Source organism: Capra hircus, chromosome 22, assembly GCF_001704415.2.
Source record: "Capra hircus breed San Clemente chromosome 22, ASM170441v1, whole genome shotgun sequence".
NCBI lineage: Eukaryota > Metazoa > Chordata > Mammalia > Artiodactyla > Bovidae > Capra > Capra hircus.
In genome coordinates this window covers 52,917,998-52,943,333 of record NC_030829.1, presented here as the reverse complement: position 1 = coordinate 52,943,333, position 25,336 = coordinate 52,917,998, and the positions used below count along the sequence as shown (strand labels likewise).

The window sequence follows — 25,336 nt, the reverse complement described above, 5'->3', positions numbered from 1 at the left end:
AAGCAGGCTAACACAGTAGGAAATTTCGATTATTTAATGAAAGGAAAGGTATCTCTCTCTTTTTCTTTTTTGGTAAGCAGAAAATAATTTACAAAGTAACCTGCCCCTAACCGATCAAGTTTGCTTTAGTTTGGCTTACAGCAATAAATGTGTTGCATGAGTGATTGGAATTCTATACACTCATGTTAAATAATTTTAAATATGAATAACCTACCTCTTTCTTTAAGATCTTCAATATAGGCTTTCATAAATTCTTTATCAAAATGTTGGCGATCTCGTTCACTCTCCACCATTTCATCGCCATCTTGACACTGGGTATTCTCAAGAGGATTGTCCATAAGACTTACAAATCTATTCAAGAGAAGATGGAAAATACCACCACTTTCACCTGTGCATTTGTAACTGTGCAAAAATCTTCTCAGAAGTCAACCTTTGTGGCACTAAATCCCAATTTTTCACTTCTTCTTGGAAGTCACAGCTGACCACATAATAACAGTGTCACCGGTGGAATTTCACTGTTCAGTAATCCAGTAGGATTACTGGATTCAGTTTACACCAGACTGTGCAGAAGCTTGTTGGGAAAATGAGAGGTACTTAGCCACAGACAGAGGACAGTGGGCATGAGGTGAACAATAACACTTAACCTCTCCATCAGATATGATGCCTTACTATGTTTGATATTACTCCCAACTAGTGACAGCAAACTCTTAAAATGTTGTGGCTATGTTGAAAAGGACTGAGATGAAATCCCCATCAAAGAAATATTTAAAGTATGGACTACTGTGACAAAAAAAAGAAGAAGCTAAAGGAGACAAGCCAAAATGGCATTTGACCTAATCTCTTCACAATTTTGAAGGATCTTTTGATGTGAAAGATTCTACAAATATATCTATTCAAAATAGGAAATCTTTCAAACAGTCTTTGGTTGCAATTGTAGGCCCTACTAAGTCTTAGGGAATTTAGTCTATTGTCTTTGGTTTGTAGAAGAGATGTTACATACCTATATTACAAATATACATATATGTGTATATATATGATATCAGCCACATAGCTGCTAGCTTCATATATATATACATCCCAGTTAATTTTCCTTTCAACTTTATTTCATAGCTAAATATGGGGAAAGCAAAAAGGCTTTACTTCTTATATACATAGATCCATTTAACTTTTCATTTGCAATTTCTTTCATTGAATTTTTATCACTTTTTTAATCCAAAAATAAGACATATAACTATATTTTATCATCCTTCATTTTTTATCAAAGTAATCACTGTACATATCTTAAAATTTGAATAGCACAATGATACTTTTTTATGTAAAGCAGCCCTACCCCTTCGCTCCTCTCCCATCTCAAAGAAATTTATCATTAGTCAATCACTGTTTTTACTGAATCTATTTGGAATTATCTTTTACCATGGAAAAATAATTTAATGTACTTTTATAATACTTTAATGTATCCTCCCCTTATATTCAACTCCCTCTATATCCCCAATTTTTATCTATACTTTTATTTTTTCAACATTTTATTATGCAACTTTTTCAAACATTCAACAAAGTTGAAAAATGTTACAACGAACACCCCTGGGCCCACTCCTAGGTTCCACATTTAACATTTTACTGCACTTGCTTTATCACATACCCATCCACCGATCAACCCACTCCTCTAGCCACCCATCAAGCCACCTGATTTTTTGAAGCATTTCAAAGCACATCACAGACATTGTGTAGTTTCACATTGTCAATGTCAACACCATCCACGTTCCGATCTGTAACCACATTTAACTTTTCTATCTTTTTTGCAGTTTGATTCTAGAATTGAAAACCAGTTTATAACATTTATATGTTTGTGACAATTATCTGGTAAGTCTTACAGACACCTTCCTATTTTGAAAATGAGACAGCAAAATGTTGTCTGGGCATCTTTATATGCAGACAGTGTTTGCCCAGTGGACAGCCCCGCTGTGGCTGACCACTCAGGGAGCAAATCAGTCCCCTGGGGAATCTCCAAACACAAAAGTCCAGGGTCATTCCCTCAGGGCCTCCCTAAAGCAAACCTCACACTTTCGATCCGTGGGCTGAGTGATCTGCCCAGTGAAATCAAGGAAGAGATCTGGAAGGCAGGGGATCACCCGTTTGTATGAAGCTTTCCTCTTGCTCCTTCTGTTTTTAGCACCACGACTCAGCCTATACCTTCCATACCTGGAATCCGACTACCACGCATCTTTGGAGTCCTCCAGGATATGGCTCATCTCTCGGTTTGCCCTCTGAGCTTCGGCCTATTTCATCCCATTTCCATCAGTCACCAGTGTGCCTCTGCTGAGTATCTCCCAGAAATGTATTGGGACCTCTCATTCTGTGAGGGCCTTAGCTGCTTCTTTCATCATTGTGGGTCTATACATTTTTTTCCCCTCATTTTAATGGGGTCTCAAGATGGACAGGTGTTAACTACATCATCATGTATCTATCATTGTTATCATCATTAACTTGGCAATTCTCATTCATTTTATAGCTTCCTTCCTATATTTAATTTGTAGCTTAATCCAGATTCCTTTTTATATGTTACTTATGATTTTATATGTATTTATCTGTGTGTGTGTGTGTGTGTGCGTGTGTGTGTGTGTGTGTGTGTGTGTATTTGTGCCCCGGGCACATATCCCTCTGTGCCTTCAGCCAGCAGGTAGCATTTATCCAGAAATCCCTTGAGCTATACCTCCCCATGCCATTGGCCAAAGACTTCAAAATTCCATATGAAAGCACCAGAATTTCTTGTTCTCAGAATAGCAGAACCATTGAACTTGGTTCCTGAGACGGAGGCCCAGGCTCCAGGGGCTCCTCGCTCTTACCTTGTGTCTGAATGGGTCTCTACTGGGCTGTCTACTCACTTTAAAGGTGTGGAGGAGTCACAGAGGGCTGTTGGGAGCTCCACCAAGTGGTCCCCACTGACGACTAACAAGGTGAGCTTCTTTAGGTTAAGCAAGGCAGAAGGAAGGTAGGTGAGCTTGTTCTTGTACAGGAGAAAGGTCTTCAGTCCTTCTAGCCTAAGAAGACATGAAAGGGATTAGAACTCAAGGACTTAGCCTCACAGCCAAGAAAAGTGAATTACAGATAAATTCTAGTAGGAAATCCCTACTTAGTTTATTTTTTATATATGACCCTTATAAGAATAAACTGGCTACACGATTTAAATAAAGCTATACTGGGTGACACGATTTGGGTTTTTTGTTTTTTAAGTTTTTACTGAATTAATTGGAAATGGAAGATACAGATACAGCAGCAGGATAAGCCAATTACACAATATATAGTAGGCCATGATGGAACTTATAAAATCAGTGTATCTGCCATTCTATCTAGTATCTGCTCTGTTCCCACAGGTAGATATGGGAAAGAAATCATATCAGAGCTGTAGTGAGAATAAACATATTTTGGTAAAATATTTCCTCTTGTGAGAATACAGTTACTATTCTCTCATCATACTTTAACTTTAAAATATAAATAAACCTGCAGATTGAGAAGGAAATGAGCAAAATATGGTCCAAATATGTTATTCTCTGTTTTCCATTTTCTTCTAGCTCAATGCCTACCTCTCTAGCTTTTTATTTCACTCATCTGCAAAATTTTGACTGACCCCACAAAATATTTCACAAAGTTCCCCTTGTGTATCAAACTAAAACAGTTCCCACTTAGTCTCATAAACCAGGAAAGCATTCATATACATCACATGTCCCAGGAGTAGAGAAAGGTCATGAGATGGCATTCAGGACCAAGCAATTTTTAGTTCCTGTGTCCCAACAGCTTACTATGCTACTTTATGATGAACACTATGGAGTCCAGGAGGCCAGAAAAATTGTTTCATTCACACTTAAACTCAGCCCACTTCCTGGGCCTATTAATATTCCTAGTAATATTGGCTGATTGAATAAATGAATGAATCTATCTTACATGACTCTGTATAATAGTTAATTTTTAAAAAATTAAATAGCTACAAGGAGAGAATTTGAAAACCTTACTAAGCATATCAATTTTGTTTGAAACATTATGTATAATAAAGCAATAAATGAAACTGATAAAAATTATCCTGATAGCCTATATAGAATGATATGTTTCTATTCCATACATAATGAATTTACTTTTCTACTCCTGGGAAGTAATGTAAAGCTAAACTTCCATTCTACTGAGGACTAAAGTAAAACAAAGATGTGTTCAAATTGTGTGTGTGTGTGTATATATATACACACACACACACATATACATATATATGTGTGTGTATATATATTGTGTTTAAACTGTATATCTATATATACATATATATATACAGTTGACCCTTGAACAACATAGGTCTGAACTGCGTGAGTCCACTCATGTGCAAATATTTTTCAACAGTAAATATTACAGTATTGCATGGGCCTGTGGTTGGTTGAATGTGCAGATGCAGAGGAATCCTTGGTACAGAGACCAACAAGAAATTATATGCAGATTAAGTCCCTCATTGTTCAAGCGTCAGCTGTACATGTATCTGTACGATGTAGACTGACATCTGTCTTATTCTAAAAAGAACCAAACTAATTTCTCAGAACCAAGAAACTCTGGAAAATCAGTTGATCTTGGAAAACACTCATGTGTTGGGCATGTTTAAAATGTCAGTGACTAGTTCATGTACCGCACCTTCAGAATGCAAGTAGCTACCTGTCTATGTCTTGTGGCAGGTCACTCAGGTTATTGTTGCTGATATCCAACCACTGCAAATTAGACATCCGCAGGACACAGATCGGGACGCTGGCAAACTTGTTTGCTGAGATATCTACGAATGAAACTTGCTTCAAATTACTTAACTAGGAAGGAATAACAGAATATTCTAATTACTTTTTAATTTTTTAATTTATTTTTTAAAATTTTTATTGGGGTAGCATTGACTTATTACAATGTTGTGTCTAATTAGTTTTTAACAGTGGCAATTAATTTTAGATTGACGTCTCTTCCCAAAGGCATTTATATGAACATATGCAAAACAGATAAATATAATATATATTCTGAACACCTACTGTGTGTTGTTCACGTGCTACCTTCTAGGGGTGATAAGATGAATAGCTCATAGTGGCTACCCTTGAGGTGTTTATATTTTCATAAATGAGCAAGGCAAATTTATGTAGTAAGAACTAGTATGAAGAAGTTTCCAATTTGCAACACTCAGTAACACAGAGAAAGGAGCGAGGTGAGAGTCAGGGGTCCGGAAAGAGTCACAGAGAATAGAGTGTTTGAATTGGGTCCTGAGGTTCCTTGACAGGCAGAAAGGTTGGGGAGGAAACTCAGGTGGGGAACAGCATGTACAAAGCCAGAGAAGACAAAGTGTAAGCCTCAAAGAGTCGTGTGACCTAGCAAAGCCTGTCTCAATGGGTTTTGGCAAATCTTCAGGAGACTCACACTTGAATTGGTAAAGAGCCACGGCAAACGATCAGAAATCTCCACTGTTATTCGGAAGGGCACACCCAACAGGACTTATCCATGGAGTGGACATGGGGCACGGGAGCAAGAGAGGTCAAAGGTGAGTTGGCTTGCTGCCAGCCTGCACATCTGGGAGAGGACTGGGCCTCTCTGTAAAGATGGGAGGACTGGGGAACAAGAAGCTTGCGGGAGAATCTTGAGCCCTGGCTGTGCCCCCTCACCAGGACCATCCCTCGGCATGTCCCAGGTCACATAGGTGCTAAGAGTGGAAGCAGCCACTCCCTCTCACCCAGAAGTTTCCAGGCAAGAAGAAGAATATGCCTTCCAGGACTAGACAGAGTCAGTGGCCAGGGCCTTGTCAGAGCCTCACCAGCGACACTATTTTTAGCCTATTCATTAGCAGCAGGATTTGTGAGATCCTTATTGCTCTTCAAGCACAAGAAGCTTGTTGAGTTTTATTTTAACAACAAAAACTGTTGGCTTTCATCTGTTCTGTTTTATCAGAAAATAATTTAAAATCACTTCCCCAATGAATACAGATGAAAAAGAAACAAATGGATATTTTTAAATTAATGGACTTCTCAAATCATGTCTCTGGACTGTTTTACTTATCCGCATTTAAATTTTTAAAAATTTTATCCACATTATTTCCAATTGTTTCCAATTTTTTTCTCCATTATGGGTAAACAAGTTGGGATCTGCATTATGGACATCAGGCATCACATATTAAATAGACATTAAATAAAAATACCTTGCATGAAAATAGGATTTATTTTGCCTAGTTTTCTTTTGATAGCAGCTCTGAAATTAAATTTGGGTTGTAGCCAAGTATAAGCACATTTCTAAAGACTTTACATTAGCTGGTTTAGGGTGATTAAAATGTCATGAAAAAAATCCACACACATATGGACACCTTATCTTTGACAAAGGAGGCAAGAATATACAATGGAGTAAAGACAATCTCTTTAACAAGTGGTGCTGGGAAAACTGGTCAACCACTTGTAAAAGAATGAAACTAGATCACTTTCTAACACCGTACACAAAAATAAACTCAAAATGGATTAAAGATCTAAATGTAAGATCAGAAACTATAAAACTCCTAGAGGAGAACATAGGCAAAACACTCTCAGACATAAATCACAGCAGGATCCTCTATGATCCACCTCCCAGAATTCTGGAAATAAAAGCAAAAATAAACAAATGGGATCTAATTAAAATTAAAAGCTTCTGCACAACAAAGGAAACTATAAGCAAGGTGAAAAGACAGCCTTCTGAATGGGAGAAAATAATAGCAAATGAAGCAACTGACAAACAACTAATCTCAAAAATATACAAGCAACTTCTGCAGCTCAATTCCAGAAAAATAAACGACCCAATCAAAAAATGGGCCAAAGAACTAAATAGACATTTCTCCAAAGAAGACATACAGATGGCTAACAAACACATGAAAAGATGCTCAACATCACTCATTATTAGAGAAATGCAAATCAAAACCACAATGAGGTACCACTTCACACCAGTCAGAATGGCTGCGATCCAAAAATCTGCAAGCAATAAATGCTGGAGAGGGTGCGGAGAAAAGGGAACCCTCCTACACTGTTGGTGGGAATGCAAACTAGTACAGCCACTATGGAGAACAGTGTGGAGATTCCTTAAAAAATTGCAAATAGAACTACCTTATGACCCAGCAATCCCACTGCTGGGCATACACACTGAGGAAACCAGAATTGAAAGAGACACATGTACCCCAATGTTCATCACAGCACTGTTTATAATAGCCAGGACATGGAAACAACCTAGATGTCCATCAGCAGATGAATGGATAAGAAAGCTGTGGTACATATACACAATGGAGTATTACTCAGCCGTTAAAAAGAATTCATTTGAATCAGTTCTGATGAGATGGATGAAACTGGAGCTAATTATACAGAGTGAAGTAAGCCAGAAAGAAAAACACCAATACAGTATACTAACACATATATATGGAATTTAGGAAGATGGCAATGACGACCCTGTATGCAAGACAGGAAAAAAGACACAGATGTGTATAACGGACTTTTGGACTCAGAGGGAGAGGGAGAGGGTGGGATGATTTGGTAGAATGGGAATTCTAACATGTATACTGTCATGTAAGAATTGAATCACCAGTCCATGTCTGACGTAGGGTGCAGCATGCTTGGGGCTGGTGCATGGGGATGACCCAGAGAGATGTTGTGGGGAGGGAGGTGGGAGGGGGGTTCATGTTTGGGAACGCATGTAAGAATTAAAGATTTTAAAATTTTAAAAATATTAAAAAAAATAAAATAAAACACGGAAAAGTATTAAGCACACACACAAAAAAATGTCATGAAAATGTGACAAGTAAAGATGGATTTTATCTTCTAAAACTTTTTCCCATATTATAGACCATTCCATGTCATAAACCAAGTAAAAGTGAATCACCATGCAGAAATGTTTCTTTCTTACTTCAAAAGGGAGCTCAGTTAATTCTAGATTTCCAGAACAATCCAGTTTCTCTAGATTTTCACAGTCTCCCAGTTCCGGAGGAATGCTCTTCAGACGGTTGAAACTCACGTTGAGTTCCTTGAGGTTCTTCAAACAACCTGTTATCAGAAAAAATCAACAGGCATGGTTGCATGTTCATTAACGTCTTTCAAGGACAAAAAGCAAAACGAAGATGTAAAACATTTGTATAAATGATGGTGGCGAAGGCATGAAACATAATTTTGTGTTTGTTTCCTAAGCACTCTGATTAAATGTCTGCTCATCTTTTATCTTGAGCATTTTGGTCATAGATCAGAGCATTTTTTGCTTGTTTTTTATCTATTTAATCCTTTGTGAAACTATAGGCAAGGGGGATGTGGGGGATTTTTCCTCCACATAGACTGAGTCAGGGCCCAAAACCCACAGAGTGCAAACCTCTCTGAAATCATATGATGAAGTAACAGGCAGTGGCTTTGAAGTGGTCCAGTTTCTAGGGGCAGACTCTGATTGGAGGCAAGCTAAGTACTGAAATACACACAAAGCTCAATGTACATGGTAAATGACTTCAACAAGGAGATTGTTCATAGGTTGCATGGAATTCATTTATCTTTCGCTTCATATTTGCATTTATCAATTATGACATATTGTGCTTCCTAAATAATATGTGTGTTTTTAAAAAGCCTAAATCCCTTTCACAGGCAGGAAGCGAACACACTAAGAATATTAGGCAATAACAGATTGATGGAGAAACACCGCATCCCACTTCTGTCTTGATTGACTAAACATATGACCAGTTTCAAATCAGAAACCAGAACAAGAGTAAATATATTTAATATTCCAAAAATCATGTCACACATGCTCTAAAGCATTACTTTAACATTCTTAATCTAATTTTAAAAGTTAGAAAACCAAAAGTATTGTTTACTTTTGCAGAGCAGACACTCAAAATACAAAATTTCTTGCCATTTTATAACTGAGAAAGGGAAACAAGCAAAGACAGTATATTGGCAGTAGGGCCACTTCTGAGTCAATTTGTGTGGTCTCACTGTTAGAAGATGATGATGATGTTGTGAAAATCAGTGGCCCTTCTAACTTACCCACCTGGTATACACTGCAACTGCAACCTTACAATCAGGTTTTGGTGTCAATATAGCAGGACAGATTCAGGGGCTAATATAAGACTGCTTCTCTTATGGGGAGGGCTGGGGAGCGTGTGATCAGATTAACGCTCTCCACAGGCCCAGCTTCTGTAAGACAGGGTCACACTGCACAAACCTTCTTTAGTTTAAATAAGGAAAGTTAAGATTGGCACAGATAGTGTGAATGTTCTAAGCTGTCTAGTCTCCAGATTCAGGAGAGTAAATTTGTCTATTAAAGAGTTACCTGATCTGGTTGGTGGAGCCCTTTGCTCCAGCACATTAAGGACACATTTATACCAACCGTACATGCATCTATCGCAAGGGGATGCAAAGAGAAGATGAGGTAACTGGAGAGAAAACTGTATACAAGTTCCTTCCAGCTAGTGCAGAGAAAAAGTAGTAGCTTTGGAAAGTCTACCTCAGATATAACATTTTAATAATTTACAGACATAAAGAAATTGTATGTGTTTGTATTCACGTTGTTCTCCTTGCCACATTTTCATGATGCCTGATCTCATTATACAAACACTACTTTTCCTCTCTCAACAAATAAGAACTTGGCATTATTCATCTGAGATGAACCCAGTAGTCCCCATCAGAGAGAGTGAACAGCATTGTCATCAAGTACCATGAGCCACCTGAAGTTCCAGGAAAAAACAGTTTTTCCGTGTGACAAGGGTCCCAAGTCACAAAAACCAAAATAAAACCTTTAAGGCACTGCTATGGTCTGAAAATGCATATGTTGAAATCTTAATGCCCCAAAGTGATGTTATTATTAGTAGGTGGGGTCTTTGGGAGCTAATTACAGTTGGGTAAGATCATGAGGGTGGAGGTCCATGAGGGATCAATGGTCTTGTAGAAAAGATCCCACAGAGCTCCCTGGCCCCTTCTACCACATGAGGATTCAGTAAGAAGTGTGCAACCCAGAAAAAGGCCCTCCGTCCACCATGCTGGCACTCCAATCTCAGACTCCAGAACTGTGAGCAAAAAAAATTATTTTTTTTATAAACCATCCAGCCTGTTTTTTTAAAGCAGTCTGAATGGACTAAGACAGGCATCATAGCTCCAGCATATTATATTTCTAAATAGCTAATGAGTCTATCCTTTCCTGCAATGTTCCAGGATCTTTTCCAGCTGAAATGAAATCTCCCTACTTATATAGCCCATCCTACCAGGGCCCTCAGACTTAATTGCCAGTGAGCAAAATATAATCCAATTGGGGTACAATTTGTTGTCCAGAGGCTTCTAGCTTCTAGAGCCCAAAGAAAGCATTAAGGAATTTACATACTTTAAATTAGTTGAGTAAACAGTTTTAAACGATTTCAATAATTAGCTATTTTAAACCGATTTAATGATAATTCCTCAGAGTTAAGAGGACCACTAACTGTCATGTTTAATTCCTTGATGTCAAATGTCAGAAATAATTGTCCTGATAATGAGAAACAGGATACCCCATTTGGTGACCACTTCCCCTCGCCCACTCTGCTCAGACAATGCTCAGTTATTCTCTAAAACAGCTCTGTAAGAGATCCAGTTCCACCTCCTTTACAAAAGATAGCCATTCAACATAAAAAAGCTAAAAAACAAAAAAAAAACAAAAACAAAACAGAAAAACACACAACCCTTCACTCCTCTTTCTGGCCTATCACATTCTGTTGATTTTTTTTTTTTAATTTATCTCTAGTGTGTAAGGAGTTATACCTACTCCACCAGGAAAAGACCATGTCTTGAATTAGTATATGTTTAGTTCTTTTCAGCACATTTGGAATGATTTGTCCTAAATGTCCACAATAGTTGTGTTTGAAAAGAAGATATATTCCAAATACTCCAAGTTAATAACTCAACTAGCATCTAAGAAGCAAGCAAGCAACAGAAAATAACTCCCTAGAAAAAAAACAAGGGCTAGTTACATCGCCTAAATGATTCCAAGACTCTCTTTTTATTATTTGACCCTTACTTTTCTTATGAATGCCCTATGTAATGATAAAAATTTTATACTTATCCATCACAAGAATCTGATATATTTCTTAGCCACATGAGGAGAATTTTTGTGACTCTGCCGAAGTCACAGGTATATTTGGCTGAATTATATTCAGTTGACTTGTGAGTGGAGTGAAGTTAAGTCGCTCAGTCATGCCTGACTCTTTGAGATCCCATGGATAGTAGCCTGCACCAAGCTCCCCCGTCCATGGGATTTCCAAGGCAAGAGTACTGGAATGGGTTACCATTTCCTTCTCCAGGGAATCTTCCCAACCCAGGGATAAAACCCGGGTCTCTCACATTGTAGACAGACGCTTTACCATCTGAGCCAGACTCTAAGTTACAAGTTGGATAAGGTATTTATGTATGACTTATATCCAGAATAGAATGTGTAAAGTTTCTGAGATTTCTTTCCCCTCCCCTCCCACAGTGTTTTTGACATGCAAAAACACTCAACTAGGGAATTTCAAAGGTAGCAAATATTATTAAAAAATCACCTAGTCTGACCCCTTATCCTACAAAGGAGGATACTAAGATGGAAAAAAATGAAAGTATTTGCCCAAGTTACTCAGACTAGAATTGTGTCTTCAGAATCTTAGATCTAATATCCAATAACTTAGTTTAAAGGTAAAATATTTAAAGAACAAGTTAAATAAAGCATACCATAATCATCACTCAGCCATTAGGGAGAATGAGGAAGGATAGGATATTCTGATATTGAAAAATAACATTTGTGTAAAGATAATAATGATGATGATGATGAGGGTGGTGAAGTGAGTCACTTAGTCAGTCGTGTCTGACTCTTTGTGACCCCATGGACTATACAGTTCACAGAATTCTCCAAGCCAGAATACTGGAGTGGGTAGCCATTCCCTCCTCCAGGGGATCCTCCCAATCCAGGGATGGAACCTAGGTCTCCTGTATTGCAGGCGGATTCTTTAACAGCTGAGCCACCAGGGAAGCCCGATGATAGTGGTGGTGGCTAGCAAATGTTGCGGGTTTATCTGTTCTAAATGCTTTCTTTGTATTAATTACTTAATCCTTACAACAACCTTGAGGAGTAGATATTATTATTATCACCATTTTACAAACAGAGAAACTGAAAACCAGTGAGTGACCTGCCTAAGGTGACCTTTCAGTAAGTGAAAGACCCAGTCAGCCTGACCCTAGAGTCCATCCCCATCTTCAAGGTATGATAAGGGAAAAGAAGGCTTAGGCTGGAGACCACGGTGTAAGCTCTTCTACGTTAACGTGTGCATATACGTTAACATAAGCATACATATAAATATATTTAATGGGCATATATTTTAACATATATTTATAAATACGGCTACAATATAGAGCTCTAGAAGAATATTGGATATGTGTATAATTTGGATACCAGGAAATAATTCTTGCTGAGAGAGTTGACTTCACATTTTACGTCTTTCTAGAATGGTTAATTATTTTGACCTGCTCATGACAGAGGTTTACAGGGATGATATGTCTCCAGAAAGACTTGAGTGTCTTAGAAGAATCATAACGACTATGTGCCCAGAACAGCCATGTGCTTCACACACGAGAGAAAGAGAAGCAGTGACGATCATTATCATGGACTTCACTTACGGTGAAGCGAGTGAACAACGGAATGATTGAAAATAAAGAATCTGGACCAAAATAAAACCATAAGCTAAACTAAGCTCATCAATGGACTCATATGTGGCAGCAATATATTCAATCTTATATTTATAATAAATACATTATTGCATGTTCGTATTTCTAAAGCTAAAAGAAAAAAAAACAAGAAGTTTCTAAACACAGCACTGCTCACTCATGAGACTTGCCATTTCTAAGGAAGTGGCAGATGTCAGCACTGCTGAGTTACGCAGGGAGATCCTGGCATCACCACCAGAGGGGACACGTGAACCAGCAGCTCTGGAGAGACATGAAACAGCCCCGCCCAGCGACGTCCTGGGGCAGCAGCAGAAGGAAGAGTTCTCCGTGTCACCTGCTTCCCAGACAAGGGGTCTGAAGGTTCCAGCTGAGGAACATACCAATTTCAACTGGAAGACGGGAGATCTGGTTTTTTGGCAGATCCAGAATCCTCATGGCTTGAAACAGTTCGATATACTTAGGAATGATTTGAATCAGAGTATTGCTGATATGCCATTCTTTCAGATGCGTCTGCTCCTTCAAAGAATCAGGGAACTCCTAGAATAGAAAGGAACCCACCAGTCAGAACTAGCTCCTCACCGTGTAGGAGTTCAGAAGCAGAGTGCATGAAGCCAAGGAAAACATACACTTGTTCCAAAACCCAGAGGAGAGTGAGCGCGGGTGACAGCATTCGCCTAAACTGACTTAGCAAGCGTGCACGCACGCCAGCTCTGCAGCCATTCCAAAGAGAAAGCAAGATGCTGTGGCTGTCAGTAACTCCCCAGTAGCAGATGAGCCATGAATTCATATTATTAAAATCAAATGCCGGGTGGACATTGACAACCAGGCTCCCACCCCAAGCCACATACAAATTATTTATTTACAACATACGGATTTAACATCGTCTAAAAATAAAATCTGGCCACAACTTGGATTTTAAAATGTGTGCTCCATTTCCCTTCCTCTGTACTACTAATAGTCACCTTTTAAAATATTTGATAAAGACTTAATATTTGCTGTGCCAAATTTCTAAATATTTTTATGAATATTTAACAGGATAAGAGCTGAGAAGGACAGTGGGGAGACCTGGATGCTGAGCCACATCTCAAGCGCACGCCTTTTCTGGCCCTCACTTCTGAAGTGACACAGAGCAACTCAGCTGTATCCAGGATCTTCCCTGCCTCAAGTGTTCTGGGATAAAATTGTAAAGGTACTGAGAAATGCCTTAGACCTTAGAGGCTATTTGGCCAGCTGAGAATTTCAGTTCATGGGCTTACAAGCCCCTACTTCAACAAAGTGTGCTGAGCATTGAGAGACATGCATGTCCCCTGACCTTACAGAGCTGACCACAGCGCACCATCAGCAAAGTGGGGCAGGAATGTACAGGGGAGAGGTGGGGCAGGGTGGAGGCAGCAATCAGAGCGTCCACAGTGACCCTTTGCTTGGTATCTGTACTTGCAATGGGCTTTAGGATCACTGCTATTGAATATGTGGATTAAGCTTGTAACTTACAGAAGTCCTTTCATCTTTAATATGCTTTCACATAACAGTGCAAGATAGGCAAAGTGGGCATGATTCAGGCCCATTAAGAAGAAAACTGAGGGCTTCCCTGGTAGCTCAGTGGTAAGGAATCTGTCTGCCAATACAAGAGACAAGGGGATCGATCCCTGATCCAGGAAGATCCCACATGACGTGCACCAACTAAGCCCACGCACCACCACTATTGAGCCTGTGCTCCAGAGCCCGGAAGCCATGGCCACTGAAGCCCGCACACCCCAGAGCCCACACTCTGCAACAAAAGAAGCCACTGCAACGAGAAGCCCATGCACCGCAACCGGAGAGCAGCCCCTGCTCACCATGCCTAGAAAAGAGCCCGAGGAGCAGTGAGGACTCGGCAGAGCCAAAACAGTAATTAATTATTAAAAATAAATCAAAGAGGAACACTGAAATCCAAAGACATTTAAATGGGTTACTTAAGGTACGTTCCAGCTACGTAGTTTCAGGAACTAGGACAAAATGAAAATGCAGGCCCCTTCTAAAAATTATTAAGAATTTCAAGACGGAGATGGCAGAGCATTAAATCAAGCCCAGGGCCCTTCCCAGCATAGGGCCCTGCGTGACTGACCCCAGCACCCAGGCCTGGCAAATCCATCTCAGCACCTCCTCATCCTGATCCAAATGCCACCCACCCCAGACCAGACGGTTTCCTTCTGCAGCTCAGACAAGACAGGAGCAGGGGCATCAGGGAGCCGACCCCAGGTCATAACAACGCTCTCTTTCTTGAAGTTTCAATGGTCAAGTGCCTCATAAATAACTTCTCTCATATTGCTCTTCCAATAACAGCACGCTTGCAAAAGTTACAATGCCTTCTAAAATTATATCCATAACCATTTTTAATAACATGGGAAAAATCTTAAGATAGCACATTAAATAAAAATAAAAGGAACAGGGCAAAGATGGCAGGCTGAACACACACATATACTTTTGCTCCTCTCTATGAAAAAAGACAGTAAAAGAATTCCTTTTTGAAAGCATAAACCTCACAAGAGGGCAAAGAGAAAGAGAACAGAGGCAGTAGCAACAAAGTCTTAGTAGCTAGAAAGCTGAAAGATGGTAACCCAGCGCCTCCTGACGTGCTCAGTCTTAGGTAAGCAGCAGGAACAAAAAGACACAACCTGAACTTCTTAGGGACCTAACAGAAACAGAAGATATTAAGAGGTGGCAAGAATACACAGAAGAACTTACAAAAAAGATCTTCACGACCCGGATAATCACGACGTTGTGATCACTCACCTAGAGCCAGACATCCTGGAATGTGAAGTCAAGTGGGCCTTAGGAAGCATCACTACGACCAAAGCTAGTGGAGATGATGGAATTTCAGTTGAGCTATTTCAAATCCTGAAAGATGATGCTGTGAAAGTGCTGCACTCAATATGCCGGCAAATTTGGAAGACTCAGCAGTGGCCACAGGACTGGAAAAGGTCAGTTTTCATTCCAATCCCAAAGAAAGGCAATGCCAAAGAATGCTCAAACTACCGCACAATTGCACTCATCTCACACACTAGTAAAGTAATGCTTAAAATTCTCCAAGCCAGGCTTCAGCAATATGTGAACTGTGAATTTCCAGATATTCAAGGTGGTTTTCGAAAAGGCAGAAGAACCAGAGATCAAATTGCCAACATCTGCTGGATCATGGAAAAAGCAAGAGAGTTCCAGAAAAACATCTATTTCTGCTTTATTGACTATGCCAAAGCCTTTGACTATGCAGATCACAAGAAACTGTGGAAAATTCTGGAAGAGATGGGAATACCAGACCACCTGACCTGCCTCTTGAGAAACCTGTATGCAGGTCAGGAAGCAACAGTTAGAACTAGACATGGAACAACAGACTGGTTCCAAATTGGATAAAGAGTAAGTCAAGGCTGTATATTATCACCCTGCTTATTTAACTTCTATGCAGAGTACATCATGAGAAACGCTGGACTGGAAGAAACACAAGCTGGAATCAAGATTGCCAGGAGAAATATCAATAACCTCAGATATACAGATGACACCACCCTTATGGCAGAAAGTAAAGAGGAACTAAAAAGCTTCTTGATGAAAGTGAAAGAGGAGAGTGAAAAGGTTGGCTTAAAGTTCAACATTCAGAAAACGAAGATCATGGCATCTGGTCCCATCACTTCATGGGAAATAGATGGGGAAACAGTGGAAACAGTGTCAGACTTTATTTTGGGGGGCTCCAAAATCACTGCAGATGGTGACTGCAGCCATGAAATTAAAAGATGCTTACTCCTTGGAAGAAAAGTTATGGCCAACCTAGATAGTATATTCAAAAGCAGAGACATTACTTTGCCAACTAAGGTCCGTCTAGTCAAGGCTATGGTTTTTCCTGTGGTCATGTATGGATGTGAGAGTTGGACTGTGAAGAAGGCTGAGCGCCAAAGAATTTATGTGTTTGAACTGTGGTGTTGGAGAAGACTCTTGAGAGTCCCTTGGACTGCAAGGAGATCCAACCAGTCCATTCTGAAGGAGATCAACCCTGGGATTTCTTTGGAAGGAATGATGCTAAAGCTGAAGCTCCAGTACTTTGGACACCTCATGCGAAAAGTTGACTCATTGGAAAAGACTCTGATGCTGGGAGGGATTGTGGACAGGAGCAGAAGGGGATGACCCAGGATGAGATGGCTGGATAGCATCACGGACTCGATGGACGTGAGTCTGAGTGAACTCCAGGAGATGGTGATGGACAAGGAGGCCTGGCGTGCTGTGACTCATGGGGTCACGAAGAGTCGGACACGACTGAGCAACTGAACTGAACTGAACTCGCAGCAATGAAGATCCGGTGCAACCAAAACCAAATAAATTTAAAAAATTTTAAGCCCCATGAAAACAGGGAAAAAAATTTTAAGAGTTATCTTAAATTTTATAATGTCTATAAAAGTAGAAAAATAAAGCCATATCACAGGATGCATGCATTCACAAAACAGAGAGTTCTTGAAAACTGAAAACTTGACAGACAGCAGAAGTGAAATCTTCTATTGAAGACATGTTGAATAAAGTTGGAGAAATCTTCCTGAAAGAGCAGGGCCCAGGGCCTGGGTGCTTCCAGCTCACAAAGAGGTACCTTTACCTTTACCACCTCCAAATAGGTACCTTTAGTCACAGATCACAGCCCCACAGCCAGCTCTAAGGAACTCCAGGCGAGCTCTCCCCACCCAGTCCCCAAAGCCCCAGAAGCTCCATCCCATGCTGGCCTCCTGCAGGGACCAGGCCTGCTGCCTGGAGTGATGCTAGAGGCCAGAACTCCCTCGCTGCCATAAGCACTCTAATACTCGTGGTGAAAATCCCTTAATGGAGCTTATCACTCCTTACATAGAGGCAAGACTGAAACACAAATCTCTCTGGGGAGGGAAAACAGCAACTGAAATTCATACTGATGAATGCTGGAGGCCCCAGAGTCTCTCCTGGGGCGAGTACCAGTGAGGATAGGGTACCAGCTCAGGGAGCAGAGTGGAGGGGACGGAAAGACTGTAAGTAATGAAGACACTGTCCACAGGGTTCACCCTGGAGTGTCCCGAGCCACCTGGCTCTTAACCCTCTTCCTATCCCCTTACCACACCAGGCACTCACTAAATGCTCTGTAAAGTGGTTTTCCAAAGGTGCTGTGAGCCGAGAGGACTCAGCAGGCTCCTCAGGGGTCTGGGGTCAGGTCTGATGATGGTACCTGAGAATGATTTATCAGTGATATTTAATTAGAAAGCCAAACAGGCCCTCCTTCTTGCCCCAGAAAAGGCGGCACTGATCTCAGTGATGGGGACACAGGAGAAAGGCCACTGAAGAGGTTTCAGTCATAGTTTCTCCCATTTTTATAGGGATGTGTCGCTAATGGGTCAGTGTCACAGAGTATCTGCTCATTTAACCCTCACCAGGGCCCTTAGAGGGGGTCAAGGCAAGCAGCAGCACCATTTGACAGAGAAGGAGGTGAAATGCATGCAAGTGGAGTAAACGGCTTCAGGTCACGGGGGCCAATAAAGGATCACCCCCAAATACTCGGTTTCTGGTCCAGAGGCCTTTCGGCCACAAAACAGTGGCATACAGAGAGATGGAGGACAGGTCTGGAGAAGCCTGTCCCACTGAAGGGAAGAGAGCCTGAACTCATTCCCTTACCCCATGCATACCCACCCCAGGTGCTGCCTCAACCAGGAACTGTCAGACCACAGGCAGCCTCTCCAAGTCAAGCAGCAACCTGGGCGGAGTGGGAGCAGGAAGGACCCATACACACTTGATGAAAGAAAGAGAAGACATCTCTGCCCTGGTCTCAGAATCTCAGAGAAAGTCTGACTGCAAAATTCCTTTGCAGCCCCACACTCTGTGACAAGTCAGCAAAGTCAGAGGAGTGTTAGGCAGGTTACATGCTCAGGGTTTTTAAATTTAAAAAAAAAAAAAAAAGGCAAAGAGTTATTTTTTAATGTCAGTGGGGAAAGATGGTAGAATCAGGCATTTTAAAGACTTGCGCCAGCCTGGGGAGCCGCTGAGGTCCCAGTCCCTCACAGAGACCCAAGGGGATCCCGCTGCTCTTTTCAGGACTACACAGTCTTTCACCGCAGAAAAGATGCAGGAACTCAGCTTACAGCAGGCAAGGGATCCTCCGCATCCAGAGAAAAACCTCTCTAAAGACGAGAGCGCCCGCTGGACCAAGGTCAATGCCCTGAGCTCAGCCTAAGCAGCAGACGTCGGCCGCAGCACGGCACCAGCCTCCACTTGCTGCGGGGACAGGAGCGCGTGGACTCACCTTCCAGTGATCGCCGGAAAGTTCAAACACAAACTCACTGCTCCGTTTGTCTCTCTCCTTGGAAAGCGCGCTCTGCACAGCTAGAGAGCGCCTTTCGATCCGTTCCAGCAGCCTCACGCTGGTGTCTACGAAGCCGTTCTTGCAGTACTCGGCCTGGGGAATGCCTTTCCTCCTGCACTCGGCCACGAAGTTCCACTCCTCCTTTATCCTAAAACGGGGCGGCAGAGGTCGCGGTCACCTGCCTGGAGAAGTCGAGCAGGCCACCTGGGCGCATGCGCAGTCCTTCTCGTCACCTGCAGTTTCCCAGCAGCAGGAGACAAGCCCTTCCCTCCCCTTCCGCCCCCTCTCCCCGCCCCTCCTTTCCAGTTTCCTCTGCAGTAGGGGATCTGGGGGGTGGGAAGTGGGTAGGAATCTTAAACTTTCAGAGTTGTGAATTATTAGCAAATCTGACTAAAAATACAGGAGTTACACGGCTGAAATTTTAACCAAAATTACCTATTCCTTTGATTAATTACAATATCTTTTGATATTATAAGGTGCCAACCCCAATTTATTTTTAAATGCAACTTTTAAAAATGCAGGAATTTGCTGATCTTCCAGGAGCCATCAACCCGGGTGGCGCTAGTGGTAAAGAACCTGCCTTAAGAGAACCGGGTTCGATCCCCGGGTTGGGAAGATCCCCTGGAGAAGGGTATGGCAACCCACTCCAGTATTCTTGCCTGGAGAATCCCACGGAGCCTGGAGGGCTGCAGTCCATTGGGTCGCACAGAGTCAGACATGATTCAAGCGACTTAGCATGCACACAGGAGCATATGGATAGAAATATATAGACAGCCCCAATTTATAAAATATAACTTTAGAAGGTCTACCAGCAGCCACCTTGGGAAACTTCACTCCTACAGATGAACCTGTTATTCATAAACCCCAGTTTCAGTCAGACACTGGAGCTGGCCCAGGACTCCTCAGCCTCCCCATTACTCCCAGTACCTTCTCGTTTCTACCTCCCTAAAGTGAAAGTCCCTCAGTCATGTCCGACTCTTTACGACCCCATGGACTATACAGTTCATGGAATTCTCTAGGCCAGAATACTTCTCTAACCTATCACTTTATAGTTTTCTTGTCCTCCAGCTTGGTCATAAGCTCCATGAGGAGGGACGACATCTCACTGCCCTTCTGATGCCCACATGGTCATTAGAACAGTGTTGGGCACCTGGGGGGGTCTTTCTCCGTTTAGAGATTTTGTATCTGCTTGGAGCATTTAATAGGTTAACCTGTGTGATACAAAACAAGGTTTGATGTGGTTGTCCTTCAAATCTATCACACAGAGACACTGTCTCAAAACAAGTAGCCTGCCTTGGATAGGAACTTAGTGCAAAAGACATTCAGGAAGGCATCTGGGCCCTTCTTAGCCCGACTTGGTGGCAGGTGGGGTCCCGGGCTTAAAAAGGGGGCTGTTTCAGAAACAGACTGCAACTGCAGCCCTGGTCTCTACATGACCCAAGGCAGACAAACGCTGAGTGAACAAACAGACAAAACCCTATAGTGGAGGGTCAGTCCTAGCATGGAGACTCTCAAGTGGTACCTGAAGGAGAAAGCACTAGAATCACAGCCGGCTCTGGGGTCTCAGGCAAGCCCAGGAGCCAAGGGGTCAGCAGGGGCAGGAACAGAGCAAAGAGTCTGGCGTGGGAACATCTCTAAGGGCAGGGATTTTCCCTAACTACCGAACACTGTCAATTGTAAGGAAAAAAAAAAAAGGAAGGCTCAAGAAAGCAAGAGACTGGTAGATACTGGTAGATATGTGGAATGCCAGAGCCCTGTTGGATTTTATCCAATCCTATAGGGGTATGCAGCTTTGTCATTGACTAGGCTAAGCTATTTTACAACTCGGCAGGGATTGAAGTGAACTTGTAGAAAACTGATAGCAATACAGATCATCCTTGTCTGCAGACATCCTTGCCTCTTGGCATTTAATACATCTATATGCTGACGAGGCCCAATTATATCATTCCAGCCAAGGCGTCCTCAATGAATCCAGCCTCCTTGCCTCCCAACATCTCCACCTGAATAAGTAAAAAGCATCCCAAACTTGACAAGTTCCAACCCAAACTCCTATGTCTACCTGCTAAACTTGCTTCTTACTCCATTTTAATAAAAAGACTTTCCAGGTGCTCTGACCCCAAACCTCAGGGTCATCTTTGACTCTGTGCTTTCTTTTATATCTCACATCAAGCCCATCAGCAAATAAGGTCATTTTTACCAGAATCTGGCCACTCCTCACCATCTTAACTGCTCCCATCCTGGTCCAAGTCACCAGCGTCTTTAAGCAGGGAACACTCTTGCCCCCTGACAGTCTACATTCATCCAGCATTTTGAGTGGACCTGTGACAGTGTCAACCACACCACGTCATGCCTCTGGCCATATCTTTCACTGGTTTCTTGTTTCACCCAATAAAGCAGTTGTCTCACTATGGCCTAAGGCCCTGCAGGTCTGTGCCCTCCCCTTGCCTGTCTGACCTCATCCACTTCTGCTCCCTCCCTTACTTTTTCTGGCCCAGGCACTCTAGCCTCCTGGCTCTATCCCTGAACCATCCAGGCAAACCCCTGCCTGAGGGTGTTTGCACTTGCTATTATGGCTGCTTAGAGTTCTTGGTCCCTTATCTCTGCAGGGCTGGTTCCCCAGGACTATGTGCAAATGTTTCCCCCTTAATCAGACTTTTTTGCTCTTCAGAAATCACTTCAGGTATCAGTGGAGTTTCATGCTTTGTCATTCATCTAGGAGAACAGGAGCATTTGAGAAAACTATCTTGCTGATGGCACTGGCTAGCACACTACTACGAAGGTCTTAGTCACAGGGAGCTGAGCTGGAGAATAGCCGGTGCTTCGGGATCTATATATGAAGTCTACAAATAATGTCGTGCGTGCTCAGTCATCTCCAACTCTTTGTGACCCCATGGACTATAGCCTGCCAGACTCCTCCGTCCATGGAGTTTTCCAAGCAAGAATACTGGAATGGGTTGCCATTTCCGACTCCAGAGGATCTTCCCGACCCAGGGATCAAACCCACATCTCCTGCATTTCCCTCACTGGCAGGCAGATTCTTTGCCACTGCGCCAAACAATGTAATAAAACAGATACATTTAAAACTACCAGCGCATGGAGAGATAGGAGCTTAATACCAGAAGAAAATGCTGAAAAAAGTTAGAAGTGGACTCCTCTGGGAAATACTAGCAAGGGCTTGGGGTGATTTGCTTCTCATTATTAGTTTGTCAGTATAACTTAAATATTTTAATACCATCTGATAAACATGAACTTAAGTATTTGCCTGTAGCTCTAGCTCTAATAGTAGTCAGGGATTCAGGCCAGACCCTAGATACAAGATACTGGTTGAACTAATAGAAGAAGTCCTCCAGAAATTTCACAGCCAACAGCACAGCCACAGCGAGGTCTTGTAGTCACTGAGCACTTTTCAGACAAATGTTTCTTATTTTTCCTTCTTCAGTTCTTAGACTGAACCTGAAATTAGATTCTGGCAAAGCAATGAAAAGATACCCATTCAGTCCTACCCGATACATCTTTCCTATATCACAAATTGCAAATCGATGTGACTATTTCACATGTCTTGGTAGTCAACATAGAACAGAGAAAAAAAGGAAATCAGAAATGCGACTTTAACAATACTTAAATACGAAATCTTCTTTGGATTTCTTTTTTAAATGTTTATCTCTTAGTCCCTTTGAAACCTAATGAGAGGAAAGTCACAATGAGAATATAAACTGTTTTTACAATGCCATTCTCTTCCTTGAGAGTAACTAACATAAATAAAATGCCATTGTCTTTATACTCTATCACCCATGTAATTGAATAACCTTCCCCTTGAGTCAATTTTGGTAGAATTTCAAATACAATATAAACATACAAAATAATGTCATTAGGACTCTATTAATCAAATCAGTAAATGTGCAAATAAAAACTCTTTCCTGAGGAAATGAGCCCACAGTCTTAGCCTAGATGGCAATAGCCTCATTGGACGAAAAATTCCTCAGTTAAAGCCTAACAAATAGCGTCTTTAGCTCTCCCTCTAAATGACTGAATTTCATTCACGTAGAATGATGTTCTCTATTTTATCTCTACCTATAACATTTAAGTGTTGGGACAAATACTGTATTACAAAATGAAGCACCTTGAACTGAGGTAGCAGAGCCCCTCGCACTGATGTTTACCAGTAGCCGCTTCATTATCCAGCATGATCAGAATAAGTATTTGTTTGGTCGAAATAGTTCAGAGAAGTGGAGAACCAAGAATAAAGAGACATTTACATCCTACACATTTTGATTTTATCCTAAAGCATCAACATGTGTCACCATGTGCCAACTTGATATGGCAGTCATGGACTGCCTTTGAGGATGAATCTGCAATCAGAACCCCACTCTGCCCTTCTTATATAAACCACACCCATAACACATCATCCAAGACTTCTACTTTGAGTTTCTTCACAAGGAGTAAAAATTACCGATGTGCAAAGCCACCTGAATGTGCACCCTTTCTAGCTCACTGTACTTGTATCCGTCTTGCACAGTGTTAATTCAATTGTGTGGTTCAGACTGATCACACACATAGTTTTTCCAAAGCATTCAACTTAGTTTTCACATACACAATAACTCTCTTTTACTCATATTTCATGAGTGTGTCATAGCAGTCAAACCACATCATTCCAATCCAGGTAAACACGGCATAGACGCAATGAATCTTATCTAGTGTTCAGCTCAACAGGGGAGGGCTGAGTGCAGGACAGACAGCAGCCCTCACATGGCCACACAGGGGGAGAGCGTCAGACAGCCTGCTGAGGTGAGGTGAGCAGTCTTCTCAGAATTTACTAAGGAGACATTTATTCTGTCACTGCTGTCTTTCCATGGCTAGCACGGTGCCTGCAATCTGTGTGGGTCTTTATAGCTATGTGTGCTACTGTTATAGGAATCAAACGTTCATTGTGGGCAACAGACTCTGAGGTCCATGGAGCACATGTCACTGACAGGGAGAAATCTCAGAGGAGAGGACCCCCTCCACAGCATAACTGCAGCCTCCCAATCGCTGAAGACAGTGCAAAGCAAGTACAGAGAACACATACTTTTCCAGAGCGCTTTTCTCAAGCCTTTCTGCCTCCTTCTTCTGCCAGGCTTTGTGCTTCTTGACACGAGTTTCCCACAAGGCTCTGACAACGGAAATGTCGAATACGACCACTTTATGTCCCATTTTGGAAGCATGAAATTACCTGTTTAAGAAACATATATGTCAGCTTCATACACACAGAGAAGAAAACAGTTTTAACTTGAACTTTAAAATATGAGTGAATCAATTTTATCACTAGCGATGAAATGCCCTGTTGCTTCCAGAATGGCAGTTTCTAATGTCCTTAAGGTCTGAGAGGACTCTTGTCTGTAAGTCAAAATTTAGCACTCAACTGAGGTCATCTCCTCTAGAACATCACACTTATCTCTTTACCCCTCAGCTGAAACATGGATTCCCAAAGCCCCCTGGGCATTCCTCAAGCTTCATGGTTCCACATTCTATTAAAATTATTAGAATCTGACCTTCTAAATACATTGTAATATGCTCAAAGATAAATTTGATGAATTAATTAAAACACACATGCCAGTTATCTGAGGCTAAACACCAACCACCATTAAGTAACAAACCAAGCATTCTACCAAACCCCACTGAGCACTTTCCTGCCTGGGACTAACCACACAGCCTGGGCACTTGTCCTGTAGGTTTTCCCTGTGACCTGAACCCTCACAAGCTGCTGATCTCTGTTTATGTGGTTTTCTAAATGCAAGAAAATTCAGACGCAGGTACATCTTGGTCATCACCTCTTGGTGAGGCCAAGCATGGCACCTGGCACATAGTAGGCTCTCCATAAATATTTATTGAAATAATAAGTGAGTGAATGAGAGTGAATAAAAGATTTGCACCTAGGTTGCCTCACTCTCAGCCCACTCAATGACATTTCTCTCTTCTTTTTATTTTCCCACCTCATCTTTACTGTTTAAGTAATCATTTGCTCACTGTGAAGAAAAAAAAAAACAAAGAAAGAAAGATCAAAAGTACATCCATTCAATATTCATCCCATTAAGGTATACTTTCTCCCTTATTGAAGTAACACAAGTTTCTAGATATTGTTTTAAACTTCCCCTATCTACAGCATTGAAATCTGGCTAAATCCATTTCCTGATCTGCAAAATACACAGAGCATCAGCTGGCAAATAGTATGGCTGTGAATACTCTCTGTTCCAATTCCAGACAGTTTTAAATAGCAGTGTGAGGATACGAAACCAAATATTTCCTCTTCTGCCTCAAGTTTGTGCTCTCCACA

The 25,336-nt window shown here is 41.6% G+C and overlaps 1 protein-coding gene across 2 annotated transcripts in view; it reads right to left on the bottom strand.

Moving 5' to 3' along the window:
- The window catches only part of LRRC2 (leucine rich repeat containing 2), a 39,108-nt gene that overhangs the window by 5,063 nt on the left and 8,709 nt on the right, over positions 1-25,336 (bottom strand). For both annotated transcript variants that reach the window (XM_005696028.3, XM_018038403.1), the window contains exons 2-8: positions 24,092-24,235; positions 18,967-19,174; positions 13,076-13,232; positions 7,906-8,042; positions 4,684-4,829; positions 2,883-3,038; positions 215-351 (exon numbers count right to left, since the gene is read on the bottom strand). In XM_005696028.3, the coding sequence (XP_005696085.2) occupies positions 215-351; positions 2,883-3,038; positions 4,684-4,829; positions 7,906-8,042; positions 13,076-13,232; positions 18,967-19,174; positions 24,092-24,216 (1,066 nt within the window). In that variant the 5' untranslated portion in view covers positions 24,217-24,235. The remainder of the gene's footprint in view (positions 1-214; positions 352-2,882; positions 3,039-4,683; positions 4,830-7,905; positions 8,043-13,075; positions 13,233-18,966; positions 19,175-24,091; positions 24,236-25,336) is intronic.